Source organism: Amblyomma mixtum, chromosome 3, assembly GCF_055824585.1.
Source record: "Amblyomma mixtum isolate Tamu chromosome 3, ASM5582458v1, whole genome shotgun sequence".
Taxonomy (NCBI): Eukaryota; Metazoa; Arthropoda; class Arachnida; order Ixodida; family Ixodidae; genus Amblyomma; species Amblyomma mixtum.
The window spans coordinates 417,082,074-417,101,488 of record NC_143014.1 but is presented as its reverse complement, the minus strand read 5'-3'; the positions used below and the strand labels follow the sequence as shown (position 1 = coordinate 417,101,488).

General features: G+C 45.1%; 1 protein-coding gene across 2 annotated transcripts; it reads left to right on the top strand.

The window, feature by feature from the left end:
- The first annotated feature begins 983 nt into the window (after positions 1-983).
- LOC149357773 (uncharacterized) lies at positions 984-15,750 on the top strand. 2 transcript variants are annotated; one of them, XM_089584918.1, is made up of 7 exons: positions 984-3,964; positions 4,048-4,089; positions 6,220-6,306; positions 8,010-8,257; positions 10,370-10,484; positions 11,082-11,401; positions 15,486-15,750. In XM_089584918.1, exons 1-7 carry the CDS (start codon positions 3,856-3,858, stop codon positions 15,702-15,704), a joined length of 1,140 nt encoding a protein of 379 aa, XP_089441044.1. In that variant the 5' UTR covers positions 984-3,855; the 3' UTR covers positions 15,705-15,750. The 2 variants fall into 2 exon arrangements, with proteins under 2 accessions (XP_089441044.1, XP_089441043.1); XM_089584917.1 differs by having other exon boundaries at positions 986-3,964; positions 10,370-10,529; positions 15,486-15,747.
- The last annotated feature ends 3,665 nt before the right edge of the window (positions 15,751-19,415 follow it).

The following is a 19,415-nucleotide window of genomic DNA, read 5'->3' as shown; positions in this document are numbered from 1 at the left end:
CGCTTCCCAGCTCTCACCCGCCGTGCTCGTCTCAAGAGGTGACGGTCTTTTGAGTTTTAGGCCTTCGAAGAGGTCCTCGCCGCACCCGCCGTGCTCGAACACGCTGACCAGCGGTCTGTTGGGGTGTGCATGTCGAGCACCTTGCAGGACTGCTATGACGCTGAACCAAAAGTTTTCACTCGTTTATTCTATCTCCCCAGTCGAAAAAAAACGCCAGCCAGTCTGGTGTTTACACCACACCGCAAATTAAGACACGGGTTGTGGTGTGACCCGGCCTGGTGTGACCCGGCCTGGTGTGACCCGGCCTGGTGTGACCCGGCCTGGTGTTACCGGGTCTGGTGTGACCCGGCCTGATGTTTTTGGTGTGGCCCGTTCTAGTGTTTTGGTGCGGCCTGGTCTGCTGCTTTCTGAGGTGATTTAATTTGGCGTCGTGCCGGAAAGGTTAGGAGCCTTCGGTAACAATTTCCCTCTTTCACGATATGTGCGACCCGTAGTGGTGCATAACGAGCATACCTGGTACCGAGAAAACAGGTTGAAAAGAAGCGCAGGTGGGTGATGCAGGCAAGGTGTGGCTCCACAAGGCGCCAACTGCACATGTGAGGTGGCAAGTGTGAGCTGAACGGCTGCCCTCTTCTGTCACTTGGTACTTTTGCTGATATAAACTGCACAAGTACAGTTAAACCACCAGCTGCTGCAATGCTTGCGCTGTTGTTCACAATCACCGGAGAGCTCAAAGAGAAGAGTTGCGTGCACGCAGAGTGGCCATGAGATAAACGCAAATTCAATGTGGTTTGATAGCGATGCAGTGCATTATGATACACATAACAGCATGCATACATCAGCACTCAGTTTTTACACTTACCAATAGAAATTTTAGGGAAAGAAAATGAAATAAAATTTGCTCGCATACGTCAATACTCAATTTGTATGCTTGCCAAAAGAAATTGCAAGGGCATGTAGAAAAGAAAAAAAACTAGATTTATTCTCATTTCGCTTAGCTCTTTGAAGCAGCGGGCCTCTTGCGGCGAAGTTCGCAAGTTTTCTGTGATAGCCAAAGTCTTATGCTTTTTTCAGCTTTCGTGGCTGCTTCGTCTGTCACTCCCCGACTGCAGGCATAATGCCTGAAGAACACTGAAAGAAAATGACGTATAAGTGTTAAAAATAGCGCAAGCTTTGTTATTGGTCTGGCTTCGGCAGAATTGTTGTCATAGAACCAATTTCCCGGACATTCAGCAAGTCTCAGCCCGACAATTAGCTCAGCACTACAAAAACTGCCGAATCTACTTGTAACACTAGTGCTTGTTGTAACAAAGAACAGTATGCTACATGATAAGTAAATTCCTTCACCCAATCATTTCAAAGGGACACAGAAGACAACCTTATCCAGATTTAGTTCTTTCTAAAAATCAATTCTATGGCTGTGAGGCCATGTTGATGTTGCAGAGTCATTTACTGCTGCGAAAATTGTGTTAGAAAATGAACCCATAGTTCGATTCACACATGAAAAGGGCCAAATAACGGTGTGATACCGTCCACGTTTCAACACCTGTAACACATTTAGGGCACAAAGCTGTAGCTTTGACGATGCACAACACCATTCCTTCTGCTGAGATTGCATGTGCAATCTCAACAGAACAGTGCAGCAGTAATGGCGACCAAATTTATGCGAAACGCAGTAAAACACAGCACATCAAAAGAAAGATGTAAATAAGCCTAGAATTAAGCCTAGAACACTTCTGTCTAATATGAGTAATAGTGCCACAAGATGTTCTGATTCTGGGTAAATCTCAGCAGATATGTAAACAAATCACTTTCTCCACTCTAGATAGGTTACACAAAGCTATGTTGCCAAATCTTGTGAACGTGCAAAAGCCATGAGTTACAATACTGCAAGCATGGCAGCTGCTGTGACACTTGGCGCTGCCTACATCATCAAAATGAGCATGTCACCTTAATTTTCACGAGAAGTGTAAAGCATAAAAGTGACTAAGGACATCAGAAAAAAGCGTTCGTCAATTGTAAGAATGCAGGCAATGCCCAGTGCCCTAGCAGATGCATACGTGGTATGGTCCTGAACACAAAGCCAAAGCACACCAAGTAAGGGCTCAGTTGCATTACTATGTATGCGAAGTGTACAACAGGTCGAACTGGATACATTTCCCGAGAATATGTTTGTGCTAAACGATCCCATAATTAGTGTCTTTGCTAAGGCAATAAGATAAAACAATAACAAAAAAGGACAGGAAGATACCTAAGAATGATACCATCAGCATTTGTTGTGCACTGAGACAGTGTTTCATAATGCAAATTCAGAACCAACTCATCCAGCTGTTTACATTTAGTTCAGTTTGAATTGTTAGCCTGTCGCAGTGGCTGAATGGTACATGCTACTGAGCCGAGGGCCCAGGTTACATCCTGTCTGTGGTGAAATGGAGCAGTGCAGAATGCGCTTGTGCTCTGTAATATCAGTGCATGTTAAACAACCCCATGTGGTCTAAATTAATCTGGAGTCTTCCGCTACGTCATTCTTCATAGCTTAAAGCTGTTAAATCCTAGAAACCAGAATCACACTTTTAATTGAAAATAAAACAATGCCTCTGCCACATGAGTGTTTCACAGGCTTTCAAACTGATAGTCTGTTGGCCTGAGTGTTGCTATACAGGCAGCTGAACGGGCATCAAGTCAGCAAAGCAGCCCTCGGACATATTTTGTAGTGACAATTCTGTTAAGTATGGATACGTGTTTAATTATGAGGAATTATGTGAGTTAGTTTTTGGAACGCATAGTTTGTACGAGATTTTGGTGCATGGTATTGAGGGTGCCTAAGACTGTATGCTGTTTGGGCAATTAAATATGTGCTCTCGAAAGTCTGCCAGTTTCCTTTCATAAAGTTTCTGATATAAACAGCAAGCTTCTTGTGGTAAGCGGCCGTGATGGTTAGCAGTCTATGGTTGAGGAAGGAAGGACCCGTGCTCTCACTGTAATGTAAGTTATCAATCGCTCGTACAGCTCTTTTTGTAAAGTAAGTACTTTCACAAAATTGGTTGAGGTAGTCGTTCCCCAGATCAACAAATAATATTGTACATGCGAAAAGACTAGAGAGAAATAAATTTTTAGTTTGAATTTTCGAGGCAGTATTGTGCGAGATTTATTTAGGATACCAACAGAGCGAGCCATTTTAGTGCAAACGTAGTTTACACGATCTGTCCAGAGTAAATGTTCTTCAAAAATGACTCCAAGGAACATTGTAGAGCAGACACGAGTTATAGGAGCTTGCTCGAAGAGAATTTGGAAGTTGTTCGGAACTTCCTTATTTTTGGCTCTAAACAGTATGTACTTTGTTTTCCTGACATTAAGTTCTAATCTATTTGATTTTAACCAAACAGACAATTGGGATAACCAACTATTGGAGGCTGCTTGCAAAATATTACTATCTTGCCCTGAAAAAAATACGTTAGTATCGTCTGCATAGATTATAATTTTGTCTGCTGGATGAAGGTTGACGATATCATTTATATATAATAAGAACAACGTTGGTCCTAGAACGGAGCCCTGTGGCACACCAGACACAATCTGACCGATCCCAGATGAAATACCGTTAATGATAGTTGTTTGAGATCGGTTGTCAAGGTAGCTAGCAAATAAGGTTAAAGGAACGCCGCGTATTCCATAACACTGCATTTTTTCAAGCAATATCTTATGGTTAACCGAGTCAAACGCTTTCCTCATATCAAGGAATATGCCAACTGTTAGCAGTTTATTTTCTATGTTTTCAATTAGCTTTTCTTTGATTTCCAGTAAGGCGGCCTCAGTTGTTTTGTTTTTTTGAAATCCGTACTGTTGCTTGGAGATGACATGGTTTTTGTCGAGATATTGAGAATGTTTGCAGGATCCTACAAGAGCGCCGAAAAAAAGGTGCGGCGCTACGAGTTCACTTCAGCCCTAGAAAGCTCGGCAGTTTCTGGTAATTGAAATTCTCATATTTCTTTATTGATGAGAAATTATTTTGCATACTCAACAAGACGTTCATGTGCAATTCTTTTTTAGGAAATGAGGGCCACAACGATGTTGTACAGCTGCCGTCACCACGTAAGACATGAATTCTCATTTGTTAAGCCGCCGCGGTGGCTCAGTGGTTACGGCTCTCGGCTGCTGACCGAAAGACGCGGGTGCGATCCCGGCCAAGGCGGTCGAATTTTGATGGAGGCGAAATTCTAGAGGCCCGTGTGCTGTGCGATGTCAGTGCACGTTGAAGAACCCCAGGTGGTCGAAATTTCCGGAGCCCTTCACTACGGCGTCCCTCATAGCCTGAGTCGCCTTTGGATGTTAACAGCCTTAAAACTAAAACACCATTTCTCATTTCTATTTAATGTAAGGTCGACATTGTGTTAGTTTTGATTGGGGATTTATGGTAGTATGCTTGCAAAATCTGGGAAAAAAACTCCACCGTAGCTAATTGCACTTGCAGAGAAATGGAACGTGCTCAGACTTGGCATCAGCTTATTACATTTGCCATGCTCTCAGATCAGCAGTGAATCTGCCAGTAACCATTTCGTGGCAAACTCTCTTACCCACGTTAACAGTACTGCGAACAGGTTTCTATTCACATGACATATATTCCGCTCTCTGTTTTTGGTTTCGCCTTGACAGTTTCTTTTGTGTCCTTAAATGTACCGTATTTTCCAGTGTATAAGACGCACCCGCCATATATGCAGGCTGTAATTGAAAAAGTTGCTATATAAGACGCACCCTTATATAAGACGCACCCCAGTTTTCCCAGTTGGGCTTGTGAGGATCAATTAAACACGCTTGCGCGACCATCACGAAATTCACCGTACTTGTGAGAAATTCTTAAGCAACGCTAAGTGGTCGAAAAAGGCAACACTCACGCCATTCCTGCCCACGTTTTGGAAAAAAAGAAAGAAAAACGAAAAAACTCTCCCTCATGTCCATAAGAACATTTTATTTCTACTTAAAACCTTGGAAGTCTTCACCTTCGGATGCGCTATCAAAAAGTTCGCCCATTTCTGGTGGCAACGCGACTGAAGTATTCTCTTCGCATAGAGCAAACATGGAGCATGGAGCAAACAAAGTGGCAAAGGGTGGCTGAAAAAAGAACGCCGGCTTGTCCTGGCTTGTCTTGACAATGGCGAGAAACGTGATTGTCGTCATCTTTTGGCATTTCACATTACTCTTGCTTGGGGCCTCCGAAACGGTGGTGTGTTTGTGATCCCGGAAGTCGTCATCCCCGTCGTTTCATGATAAAGTTCACCTAAAAAAAGTTGCGCACGGTGGTCCCCGTATTGAAGTATTAACCGTGTTACAACCGCTTCATTGCTAGTGATATTTTTTCGGTAAAAAAGGCTTGAACATGAACCTGAGTAATTTCTGAACTCTCTAAAAAAAACTAAAAATTCGCATATAAGACGCATCCTTGTATAGGACGCACCAGCAAGATTTTTGAAAAAAGCCGCGTCTTATACACCGGAAAATACGGTACCAATGCACCATGCTGGTGCATGAGAAATGTAATTATTGAAGTACTATAGACACATATTTAAAAAATTGAAAACTGATTTTTCAGGAAAGAAAGTGGTGCAGTAATTCTCTCGCATTTCGGTGGACATTCATAAGAGAAGGGATAAAGGAGGGAGTGTGAAAAGAAAGGAAGAAGGAGGTGCCGTAGCGCCCTGGGATAATTTCAGCCGACTGGGGATCTTTAACGTGCACTGACATCGCACAGCACACGGGCACCTCTTGCGTTTCGCCTCCATCGAAACGCGCCGCCGCAGTCGGATCACAACGTTCTTTTATGTGTCATAGGTATCTGCATGATGTGACATTGTTTGTCAAGTCAACTACTTGTCATGGAGGTGTCGGTTTTGATGGGTTTTGAATTATGAAGTCTTTCTACAGCCTGTGATTGAAACCAAATTAAAATATCTTTTCGGCCAAAGGAAGTGTTACTATTGCCTGGGGGGCATCTCTATATAACCAGGAATTTGTTTCTGAACTTCGTAATTTTGTGTCTATTGCGTTTTAAAAAGATCACCTGTATGCAAAACAGCCTGGCCATGCAACTGTTCTGTCCCTTCTCCAAAAATATCCTGAAGTAGCATTTCTGCATTCAATTAGGATGGAAATGTGACATTGTGGTTGTACACAGTAGTGTGTTCTGTACTTCCTGGATTGCCATCAATGACGCATGTTCATCTCCAGCCCCACTGAATCACGCTGGGGAGAGCGTGAACGAAAACAGTGCGCCACCCAGCAAGCTGGAGGGGTCGACAGCTGGGACTGTTGATGGTGAGATTTTCACTTTGTTTACTTTTGTGCAAAAAGAGAAATGCAAGCCAAACATGGGGGCACAGTGAGAGGACAGAACAAATGCTGCTTGTCCCGTCTTTTCACTGTGTTCCTTTCTTTTAATTACACTCCTATTTTGTCTAGTATCAAGTGACACAACAAAATATAGAAGCTAGATCTGCTTTGCCTTAAAGAAAAACAGAGCAAATTTTAAATTTCTCACTGTACCTGCTGCTGCCGAGCAGCAGTCAACAGGCCCAGAAAGACCTAGAGAATATACTTATTCAGGAAGATATTTGCACGGAGTTCTCCTCAGTGGCTCTTGAAACGGTGCTAGGAGCACATTTCTAGTTTCAAACTATGTGCTTTGAAAGGGGTCACTCTGAAAATCATCACATGTATTTCTCAAAAACGATTGTATTGAACTGAAGTGGTACTGGAATTTACAACCTAGTACTTCCATTGCTTTGTCCTCTTGTGATTCATAGTGGAGTGGTTGTTGTGTGCCCTTCCCAAGAGCTGTATGTTGTGCTTTTGTTGGGTTCTTTTGGATCCTGGCATTTCTGTTGCCTCTCTCGGCCTACATCACCACCAGGAAGCCACTCCTACGAATTGCACTCTACACAGTAGCCCCATGTTCTGTGCATTTGTTTCCTTACCAGCATAATTTGGTCGCTTGGTCGCGGTTGGTCAGCAAGGCCCATATTGTAATTTTTCATTGTCTTTCAAAGTATTTTAAAAGTTTACTGGTTGGAAGTCAATGCAGAGCCTTGGATGCAGCGAAATGTGCTGAAAAAAAATTAATTGCGCTATCACAAAGCTCCCATAAAGGGTGCTGAAGGAGATAAGCAGCCAATAATAGTGGCATGCTCTGAAGGAGGACCTCTTGCTTAGGAAAGAACTGAACAGCCTAACTGCCTTGTGGAGCACATCAGCTGGCTCCTAGTCTTGTCTTGCCTGCAGCAAAATGGATGCGTGGTAAGAGATAAATGTGACCTTGTTTTATGTCTCAACAGTTTGGCACCTCCTGTGCCTAGCAAGAAACATTTGGTCCACATCTTTGTTGCATTTCGCCTGTCAGCTAAGGGCTATAATTCCATAAGGGCTATCTTTGTTGCAGTTTTAATGCATTGATCCCTGCCAGCACTTGCAGTTAGAACAGATGTCTACCTCCAGCATTTTGGCCAATGTGGGTTTTGCCGTGAGCAATACTTTCCAAATGGTGCAATGCTATATTAAGGGCACAGGCCTGCTCTGCTTTCTCCCTTCTATTAGCACATGCTTCTCATGACACTGGAAGAATCCATTTGCGACTAACTGCTGCCATCTCTGCCATGGTGCAATAGCAGTGGAAATGCCCATGAAGCAATGTAAAAATTGGCGAAGCTCATAGACTGAGAAGTCCTTTACACAACAAGGCTTCATGTTCTGTGCTAGCTATCACACATAGAGCAGCTCCATTTCACCTAGGTGTTGGTCAGTGCATGGTGACATTTATGGCATTTAAATTAGGCTAGCAAGGAATAGAACATGAATTAGAAGTGTCCTGGAGGATAAAAACTGGTGGAAGTTAAGGAGCATAGTACAGAGTGTGTTGCTGCCTACTGTTAGCCTCATACTGTTCTTTATTGTACCTCAGTGCGCAAATGATATTATTGCGCCCAGGTTAACCCCGCTCTCACTGAAATTGTTGATTGCTTCAGTTTCAGCTACCCTGCTGAAGCTGATGTGCCTGGTGCTGGAGGTCCGACAGCAGCAGCGCGACTTAATGCAGCGGTTACAAAGGCTGGAGGATCACGTGCTGCTGCGGTCGGACCGGCAGCTGGAGCAGAGGACTCGGCCAGTGTCCCCCTCGCCACCGCCTCCCACCCTTGCACTGCCCGCATTCTCCCCCGAGGAGTTGGACACTGTGGAAGCTGCCGTCCAGGACGACAGCGTGGCTGCTGGACTGGTGATTTAATGTTTCTGATAATTTAGTCTGGAAAAAATGAATGCCTACTAACGAATTGCATGCATAATGTAATTCCGAGGTTTGTGAAGAAATCTTGAGCTCCAAGAGTATTTGCATGCCGTGCTCTGTGAATAACATGCTCTTCATAGATATAATTCCTACTGTTGTGCTGGAGTGTGCTGTCACAGTGTGTTTTGTTAATGTAAATGTCTTGTTCATGAAAGTTGCTTGCTGATATACACACTGGCTGTTTCAGTGAACATTTTCAGGAATTCCTAAGAATAGGGAGTTCAAAATAGAAGAAATATTTGCAGGTACACACGCACAGTTATGCAGTAAATTATGTCCACCACTGCTGAGAGATCGTTCCTCCAAAAAAAAAAATTGTTTTCCCATATCGAACTTGCGCTTCTTTAGGAATTTTTGAGAGTGTTCTCTGGAACGCCCTGTCGATTCCTTGTGTGGTGAGATTTACTGTTGGAAGCAAAAGTGGTGCGCAATGCCCAGCCGGTAGCAGAGCTTGCAAAAACTGCATCACGTGTCGGGACAGCTGTTAGGGGACTCTCTTTATCTGCTCTTTGGCTCCTATCAATTTGTTGGGCTCAGTAGCAGTGCTGAACATGTGGCGCTCGCAATATTGCTTACGGCAAGTGCCAGTTGTCACATCATGTTTCAGCCACGCAATGCAAAGAAAATGCCACCTGTGAGACTGCTGTCGCATCAGAGCGTTTAGGCGAGAAGGAGTGCTAAACAGCAAACCAAGCTACTGATTCTGGTTCTGTGCGAAGCATAGCACCTGTCACATCTTGTAGTAGCTTGGTATTTGGCGGTGCAGTCACAGGCTTTTTTGGGGCAGTTGCTCTCAGATGGTGTCACTCAATGTCATTCGATGTAGTTTTCCAGAGCTCTGCCGGTGGCCGGTCGTTGCATAACAGACTTGGTTCCAACAAATTTTTTTTCTCAGTCAAATATTTCTGTGATTACATTATTGTTTTACATCGATCAACAGCAAAAAAAAAATCCCCTATGCTTTTGTTGCCTGTGGCTGCCTTTCTTCGTATGTGTCTCATAGCGAGCCCCTCATTTTCCTTACATTTGTCATTTATTGTTGTGCTGTTTTAATTTAGTTGAGCAGTGGACTTTGTAGCTAACATTAAGGATGTTGTAAGGTCTGTTTTACAGGAAGCTGAGCTTTCGGTTAATATACTGTTGCATGAACTGCTGTGAACACAGCTGGAAGTTGGTCCTCTCTCAGCGCGTCTTTAATTTCGGCTAGGTTTCCCAAATAATGGGGCAGCTTTAACCCACCTCTTCCCTGTCTTTTGCTCACATTATGCAGATTTCATTACTTAATCTGCTGCCAAAAACAAGCAACATCGTTTAATTAAATGTGGTTGCTAAGCACGCAGCTTTACTCAGGTGCTTGGGGATTTAAATAAGTGCCCTTTGTATAGCATTAATTAGACTGCTCAATTTCAGGGTAGTGAGCCCCGCCATGGTGGCTCAGTGGTTAGGGCACTCGACTACTGAACCCAAAGACTCAGGTTCAAACCCAGCCGTGATGGCCAGTTTTCCATGGAGGCGAAAAGCAAGGCGCCCGTGTGCAGTGTGATGTCAGTGGCGCATGTTAAAGACCCCACGTGGTCGAAACTTCCGGAGCCCTCCACTATGGTGTCCCTCATCGTAGCCTGAGTCACTTTGAAACTTTAAGTTCTACAAACCAAATCAATTTTAGCGTAACGGCTGTGCAGAGAAAACACATCCAGCACATAGATATCTGCAAAAAGCATTATAGTTATAATATAATAATGTCCAAGATGCAAAGCATAATGGGTAGGAGTTGGCCACCTTTGCTTAATCGCTAAAGTTTCCCTGCTCTTAGTAAACTGGGAAAAAAAAGAATGTCCATATTGGTGGTGGTGCTTTCTGCTGGTAGCAACTAGTCAAGCTATTGTATCATACAGAAATTATGCATTATGATTGTAGGTACTTGCATGGCCTGTTGACAGGTAGTCACACAATTGTCTTAGCTATTCGATTCTGCTAAACTAAATGAAATTATAATTGATGTTTGTGCCTAATAGCTTGTGCACCTGTGGTGTTTCTTTTCAGCGAAAGCAGCTGGTCCGCCTGGGGGGCAAGGGCCTGAGGGAGGTGGGCTCCAACATAATGACCGCCATCATGGGGGTGGCTGTACAGAGGATGTACAGCCTCCATGGCCGCAAGGGCAAGTGGTCATTTATTGCCCTGAAGTTATGCAAGGTGGCAACAGGTATGTTGTTGCAGTAGCTTTTAACTGCATTTTAAAAGATGAGTGTAAGAACATGCACCAGGTACTGCTGCGCTTTGTTTTCTTTTCTTCTTTTCAGTTGATACTTTACCAGTTTTCTTTTTCATTACAGGTGAATATTTTGTTACTGTTTTTATGGGGGTAGTCATCTGCAGTTTTCTTCCATGTGCATCTGAAGATATATGAGTCAGCAGATGCCTTTCAAAGAAAGCCCTCCCATCAGTCACATCCATCTCTTGTCATGGATCGTAGTCGTGCCTTGTATCTGCCAGCCATTTGTGCTCCCATATGTTAGTAGTGCAAAGTGGTCGACCGTGATGTCGCAGCAGCTTTATACAGTTGGTTAGAAGAGCTTTCAGGTGGATTTTCTCCTCAAGTTGTATTTGGATACTGTAGTCCTTTCATTTTGGCACGCACTTTGAGTTAACATGTACTTGTGGCCTTTTCTGTTTTCTCTGTTGCTGAAATAATCTTGATTTCTGTTAACGAGCAAACTTTTTCTGCTGGCCTAAAATGAACGCTTATCTTATGCAGATGCCATCTGTGAGAAGACGGGGGCGGATGTGGTGGAAGCGCAGGGGTTTATTAGGAAGTGGTTGCCAGGTTCGGTGGACCGTGGCGGCGGACGCAAAAGGCGTTTTGCCGAAGCGTTTCTGCCAAGTACCGCTGCCGGCCTGGCAACCACTGCGAGCCCCTGTGCTTCAGCCCCCAGCACAGTGCCCTTCCTTCCCCAAGCGGCCCCCACCTCCCAGAAATCCTCCTCCCGCGCGGCCCTGGCTCCTTCCCAAGGTCCCGCCTCCTGCGCGGCCCTCGCTGCCTCGCAGGACTCGCGCAACCGCGCGTCCCCAGCCCCGGTGCCTAATTATTTAATAAATTGTTTCTCAGTTGGATTCTTTCGTTGCCTCATGTTGTTGTGCATGTGTATAGAAGAGATGATTGCAGCTTTGCATTGCCAAAACCCATGGCTTTCCCAATGCGAACATTAACTGGAATGTGAATATTCGCTGAACTGGAAATGCAATGGCATAAACTTCGGGCTAGCGTTAGCAGAAAGGCTGAACAGTGGCCTAATTGTGGTATGTCAAGCCGGTGATGGTAGAGCGGCTGAAAGTGGGTACAATAGCGGCATGAATGTCGGTTCAGTGTTGGTAGAGCGGCTGAACAGTGGTCTGATAGTGGCATGAATGTCGGTTCAGTGTTGGTAGAGTGGCTGAAAGTGGGTACAATAGCGGCGTGAATGTCGGTTCAGTGTTGGTAGAGCGGCTGAACAGTGGTCTGAGAGTGGCATGAATGTCGGTTCAGTGTTGGTAGAGCGGCTGAACAGTGGTCTGATAGTGGCATGAATGTCGGTTCAGTGTTGGTCCGAACCTCAGGCCAAGGTTGGAAAAAGTAACTTTTTGCCCCAATGCCGACGTCGGTACGACTTTCGAGCCGGTTTTGACAAGCATTATGCCAGCGTCGGTCCATTGTTGGTGTGCTGCTTGGGATCCCCATGCTGGGTGTTGAGCGTTGAAGTCTCCCACAATTATTAGTTGAGCCCAGCAGCCAGCTTTACTGTGTTTATCAACAAGTGTGGGAGTCCATTGCCTTTGTTTCTGGGCGGGTTGTATACATTAAGGATGAAGAGATTTGAGTCTCCTTTTTGCCTTGGTACTATTTCAAGTAGGGTGTAATCTTCTTCCGAATCATTTATAAAATGTTGAATTGCGGTGATATTTCTATGCACCAGAGTGGCTGTGAAGGAGCCGGCTGCGTTACTAGTATCATAATGAGGTGGCAGATATGCTTTATAGCCTGGCAGTGTAGCCCTGCCGCTAGCTTCTTGCAACGCAATCACGTCTGGGGTTGTAACAGACGGTGCTTGTTGGATGTGGAGCTGCAAGTGGGCCCGCTTGCGGCGGAAGCCTCTGCAGTTCCATTGCCAAATTTCAGATTTTTGGCGTGGTGCCATGTTGGGTTATAGATGGTTGTGGCGTCGTGGACAGATCCAAGATGGGGGGTAGGCGGGCCTCGATAGTTGTAAGCGTATCCATTATTTGCTGCATGTACGTGGCTATTTGGGATACCTGTCCCTCTAGTGTTGCAAAGCGAATATCTATCTCTGCAAATTTGGTAGTAACGAGGCCTTGGAAGGTTGCTTGTTCTGTTGATATAGCGCTAGTTCTCTCTGACAGAGTATTGATGTCTGCCCAGAGTTTGGTAGGCTCTTTCGACGGCTGCGGGGTGTCGGCTTCCGAAGCCTCGGCCTTTCGTTTGGATTCCTCGCCTTCTTTTGTAGGAAGCGTTCTTTTAGTTGCTATTCTGGCGTCTGTGTCCGTCGCGTTATGGGCCGAAGACTGGGACGCGGTGGAGGTAGTGTGGCAAATGGCGTCTGTTTCCATCGCATTATTGGTCGAAGCCTGGGACGCGGTGGGTGGCGTTCTAGCCGCAGTGGCATTCTGTACCTGATGCGCTTGTAACAGGCGTTTAATGTCAGCCAACTCTTTTTTAAGGCTGGCAATTTCTCTGTCTCGGGATTGTAGTTGGATCTGAAACTCCTTCTCTCGAGCGTCAATAGATTGGGAGGCCTCTGCTGGCCAGCTCACCTTTTTGTTGCAGCGGCTATCGCTGCGTCCGCGGCTCGAGCTTCGCTTGTCGTTCCCTGCAAGGTTCCCCAGGGGCGGGAAGGAGCTGGAGTTGTTCCGGCTGTGGCTGCCTCCTTTTCCGGTAGCACCCTGTTCCTTCTTCCTGGGCCTAGATTGGTGTCCGTGTAGTGATGAGTCGTTGTCCCCTTGCTTGGGTGCCTGGTTGCCATGGGGCGTTCCTTGTTTGTTCCTGTTGATCAGCCGGAATTTGCAGTTCCGGTTGCCTGTGTTGTGGCCCCCGTTGCAGACGATGGAGACGGGTTGGCAGGTTGGCTGTTCTCCCTCAGGTGGAGGCGAGTGATTTTCTCCGCAGCGGCGGCAAAGGTTCGTTGTAGGTTTGTAGCAGACGTCAGCCCGGTGTCCTACCCTACTGCAGTTGTAGCATACTTCATGTTGCTCCCTGAAGGGGTGGACCCGAAAGACGCCGCACTGATAGATTAGTTGGCTGGGTAGCTTCTTTCCAAAAAAGGTGATTTGTATTGTTCTGGACTGTCCGATCCTTCGGGCATCCACAACTTCTATTCCTTCGTTTCTGTTTCCGAAGCCTTGGCGAACCGCTTCGGGCGAGTCTCCCGCGTCGGCGTTGTAAATGACCCCTTTTACCGAGTCTTCGGGCGCCGCCACGTACGACGTAACGTTGTTGGTTTGACCTTGGAGGTTCAGTTTTTCAATCTTGGCGTATGCAGTCGCCCGTTGACGATCGGGCGTGCATAGCGTGAAGGTGTTGTTGGCCATATTGACTCTGATAATGTCTTCATTCTTCACCGTATCATACGGCAGCCTGGACACCTCGCAGGCGCAGAAGAGTAGTAGTCCGGGCGCAAAGTCCCTCAGATTCCAACCTTGTGGTCGGCAGACGATTTTGTTGTCATCGGTCGGTAAGCGCGGGAGAAGTGCTTTCTTGCTGAGTGCAAGTAGCTTTTTCCCGTTCTTTCGCGATGGAAAATTGGAATTAGACTTGCCTTGGCCGTGCTCCTGCGCAGGCTCGTCGTCGGTTGATGCGGGCCCTTTATTCTTCAGGCCTCGTTGTCGGTCGCGGTACCAAAGAATGGTTTCCCATTTTCCGTCCTCGAGCTCCGACGCTGATATTTTCTCGCCTTCCACGGCGTACTCCATCTTTGCAGGTCCCTGGGAGCTCAGTTCCCGGCGGAGAGGTGACGAGCTAGGTCGAGCTCGATGGCTAGGCCGGCAGTCAGCCGGCAATATGCCTAGGTGTCCGTAGATTGGCAAAATCCGGCTTCAGCAGGCACTGGACAATGGCCTGGATGTCGTCCAAAATATTCGAGCCCGAAGGCTGACTCTTTCTGCCGAAAAGTGGCTTCGAGGCGGGAGCCCATGCGAGACACGTCAGCACAGCTCCGTCCTCTTCCTCTTCTGCACAAAACGTTTACTTCTTCGCGTTACACGCAGCCGTACAATGGCGCCAGTGGTGATTACGAAGACGAGGGCAATGTTCTCAACGTCATGCTATTGCTTGTCAGCTGTCTTTCGTTCTGTCAAGGAAACAACGACAAGACAATTTTCTATTTTATAAAACACGCATTAAGATGACACGCAGAATTCGCTTGAAGACTAATAAAAAATCATCGCATAGGACTATACTGATGCTAGGTGTGTTTCTTTCTATATATATTTAAGGGGTTTTTGCGCAGTTCCCCCTGGAGGCATAACGAAAGCTCAAGAAGACCCTGACGTAAACACGCCAACCTACAGCACTCGCAGGAAACGCAATCCCTAACAAATGGTTTTACAGCATTCACATACAACATATGCATGAATATAAAGACAACTACAACAATCAATACCTACTTAGTGTTTAATTTTGATGAGCGGAGACTACAGATCAACGATGGAATATAGAAGTAAAAGAGAACTGTTACGCTTCTATCATAATTTGTACCGGCAAACATAACAGATATGTTTGAGTAAAAATTGTGTGAGACACACAAAGGCAAATACCATGGCTTTAAACTTCCATTAGTTGCACCGTGAAGACTCTCTGGACTGAATTTTTAGTATTACATCTCAGCGATGTTGTGAGGCAAGACGTGTGTCAGTATATCAGCACTTGTGCCAACACTCACTTTACGATCATTTGACGAATGTCGATGCTTGAAGATGCAAGGGCCGCTGCCATGCACGTTACGGAGGAGCCTGATTGCGCCATGTATTCCTTGTTCTCCCAACCAATTCGGAAAGTGAATCTTTCTGTAAATGCACTTTGTAGGAGGAATGTATACAAACCCCAAACTTCCAACAGGGGTTCCTTTTCAATTATAAAGCAGTGGCTTTGATCACGTCCCCGCGCGCGCAGCATGGAGCACCTGACACTGCGAGGCCTGGACCACTCGAGGGACAGCGGGCTCCGGGGCTAGTTGTGGCACGGAGTGGCGTCGCCCGAGGAAGCCTTGGGCGAGACTGGCTCTCCGTCAAACACCCCGCCGGAGGCCACACTTGTCTTCGATGTCCACCTGGCGTTGTTTATAGATCACGACGAGGCAGCGGTGGACAAGCGATGCCGCATCGACGTTAGTTAGCATCGCTTCGCCTTGGTAAAGGAGTTTATTCGCCGCCCTCGCTACGGTGGCCTAGCTGGCGCAGCCGCCGCAGGAGTCCTGGACAAGGTACTCCACCTATGATGACTCCCAGGACGCTATGAGCAGTCTGTAAAAGTTTGCCCCCCTCTCTTCTATCTGGAGTAGCATGCTAGGCCAATAACCAATAACCAGGCAGACCTCTCCTTTATTTATTAAAGTCACTCTTCTCATCTACTTCTGCCTTTTCTTCTTTCACTTCTTTTTCTCTTGTTATTTCTTCTTCTTTCCTCATTATGATTTTCGCCTTTTTCTCTCCAATCTTAACTCCTTTGTTTGTGGTTTTCTTCTCATTTCATCGTCCTTCTCATCTTTTGTTTTCATTTTCTTCGCTTTTTGATTTTTTCGTTCTTCCTTCTCTGCTTCTTGCGGTTCCTATTATATCTCATAGCTTCACTTACTTCTGTATTGTCCGCTTATCTTTCTTCACGTTTTTCACTTTCATCCCCTCTGTCTCTTGGCTTTTCTTCTGTTTGCTACTTATTTGGTCTTTACCTGCTTTTCTCTATCTTGGCTTAACTTAGCTCATGGATTCTCTTGCCATGGCCTGCAGATTTCAGCAAATAAAAATTCGATGGATCTCTTCGAGGTGGTGTACGAATACGTATAACTGCTTTGGCAGTAAAATAAATAAATAAACACAACCTGAGTTTCGAATTACGAACAAAAGAATGCACTCTACACACAAATACACCTATACGGGAGCAAAAGCGGAGCAAGCTGTTTTATACCGCACTTCCTTCTAAGAAAGGGAGTGGGCAAGAGGACAGCTTACTCCCTTTTAACTCTTTTCGGTTTAGAGCGGTGGTGAAGAAGACTAAAATAAGAAAAGGGCACGGCCCTTGGCAGGGCCCCCTAGCTTGGAATCATTACTGAGGAAGAAATAAACTTGTACACAGTGGAGCGACCTCTGCCATGGCTGTAGGCCAGAAGCGTTGCACCAAACGAGAGTAAACTGGATACTGACACAGGCAGCTGCATCTTATATATGAGATTGTAACAGCTGTATCTCTCCGGTACTAACCAATGGGGCAGAAACATGGAAGCTAACAAAAAAGTCTCAGTTTAAATTGACAAGTAACGTTAAGAGAGAGTACTTCATTAACACCTCTTTTTGGGCTAGTTGATACATACTTCAAACGTTAAGAGACAAGAAGAGAGCGGAGTGTGTCAGGGAACAACCGAGAGGTAAATGCATTATGGTTGTTGCAAACTTCTATAGCACATAATATCAAAGGCAATCTATACACATCTTGAATCAACAAAAGCTTTTTTTTCAAATCAGCATGGTTTTCGGCAACAGTTGTCTACTGTAACACAACTAGTAGAGACCGTTAATGACTTCGCGAAGGCTCTGAACGACAAGCAACAAATCGATGCAATATGCCTTGACCTTTCGAAGGCTTTTGACAGGGTCCAACATAGTGATTTAATTAACAAAGTACTATTAATGGGTATTAATCATAAAATCGTGCACTGGATATCAGCTTATCTAAGCGGAAGAACTCAATTTGTCGAAATCAATGGTAGTAAATCAGAATTATTAAACGTAACCTCCGGTGTACCTCAGGGGTCCGTCTTGGGTCCCGTTTTATTTTTAATCTATATTAACGACATTGCTTCCCATATTGATAAAGATGTAACAGTGAGACTTTTCGCTGACGACTGCCTGCTCTACTGTTGTATAAATAATACAGATAATCAAAAAGCGCTTAATGATGCTCTCGTAGCTGTCGAAAAATGGTGCCAATGCTGGAAAATGAAAATCAACGAAGAGAAAACAGTAGTTTTACGCGTCACGAACAGGACAAAACATGTCCATGAGTACTGTTATACGCTAGGATCTACCGCACTTACCACAGTGGAAACACTTAAATACCTGGGAGTCCTCATTTCTAGAGATCTAAGCTGGAAAAATCATGTACTAAAAATCTGTTCAGCCGCTGAAAAGAAACTCTGGTTTTTGCGCCGAAGATTGAAACTGGCCGCACAGTCTGCCAAGCTAGCTGCCTATTTAACTTATGTACGACCAACATTAGAATATGCCTGCATTATATGGGATCCTGTAGAAAGTGGCTTGATAAAAAAACTTGAAAGTGTGCAAAGAAGAGCAGCTCGATTCATACTGTCCAGATATGCACGTACTGATTCTGTAACAGAGATGTTGTGTGTTCTCAATTTACCACCTCTAGCCGAACGTCGCCGAGTAACCAGACTAAAATTTATATTTCAGCTCTCAAGAAATTCCTTCAATATCAATAGCTCCCATTACTTGCTCCCAAAACAACTTACACATCTCAGAGCAAGCAATGAATACTGTTACCAAACCCCGAACCCACGCATTAATGTGTATGCTAATTCTTATTTTCCGAAGACGATAGCAGAATGGAATAATTTACCAGCATCTCTCTTACAGTCCAGTACATTAACAACTTTCGAAAAAGCTATCTCAACTTCGCACTAAAAAGTTTTTTTTCTTCTTTTTGTGTGTGTGTGTGTGTCATACGCCTAATCAACTCACCTAAGGTGAAGGCCGGGAATGTAGAAATTTTTGTTATTTTTTTCCTTTTCTGTGTGAAATAACTGTTTTTCAAGTTAATATTTATTAACACTGCTTCTGTATAAAAAGTGAAACATTACGCGGTAAGAAATGATTGTATAGATGAAGATTCACTTTGTATTTTTGTACAATCGTCGAAACCTTTTTGATTTCCAAGTGTCACGCCCCACCACTGTAACGGCCTCACGGCCAACAGTATTTTCAAATAAATAAATAAATAAAATAAAGACGAAATGGACATGGGCAGGGCATGTAATGCGAAAGCAATGTAAGCGATGGTCGTTGAGGCTAACGGACTCGATTCCAAGAGGAGCCAATGGCAGCAGTGGCGGCAGAAAGTTAGGTGGGTGGAAGACACTGGAAGTTTTAAGGGATAAGTTCGCCCAGATGGCACAGGACCGGGTTAATTGTAGAGATATGATGCTTTAATACTGCAGGGGAAGTAGTCAGGCCGATGATGAGACAGGCAGTCTTAAATTTTTTAAGCAATTCCAACGATAGGTTTCCAGAAGGAGGCGAATGAAAAGGAGGAAATCATCCAACGTTTCAGGTTCATCGGAGAAAGAACAAATGGCTTATGGAGAATCCCGTAGATCTACGAAGGTAGAAATTTGGGGGAGGAATCCAGCACCAAAAACTCATCGAAGACAGCTTGCAATGAGGCAGAAGGAACTCACCTAAATTTGACGTGCACTTTAAGTGCAGGAAATGATCAGACAAAAGTGAGGACCATTTGCAGTGCTTCAGCAGCAAAAACTGCTTGTTTGAAATGGGCTCCCGTCTACAAGAGTAAAGAAGGAAGTGCAGAACAGGCCCGCAAGAGAATCGATTCGGATACATCAGCCGTTTCGTTCATTAGGGTTCCGCTGTGGCCGAGGGTCCACGCGAACCTGGCCTGACGAAGATGAAAAGGATCAAAAAAAGAGAATAACAAAACATGCTCGGTTGGAAGATATCAGGCCAGCACAAACTGGAAGTTCCTCAGCCAGAAAAGACGCTGCTTGCTGAGGACATAACTTTCTGGTCGCCATTATCATGGTCAGAAATTGCGAGAAGAGTACAGGGTTGAGGAGAGGGGAGGGTGGGATTA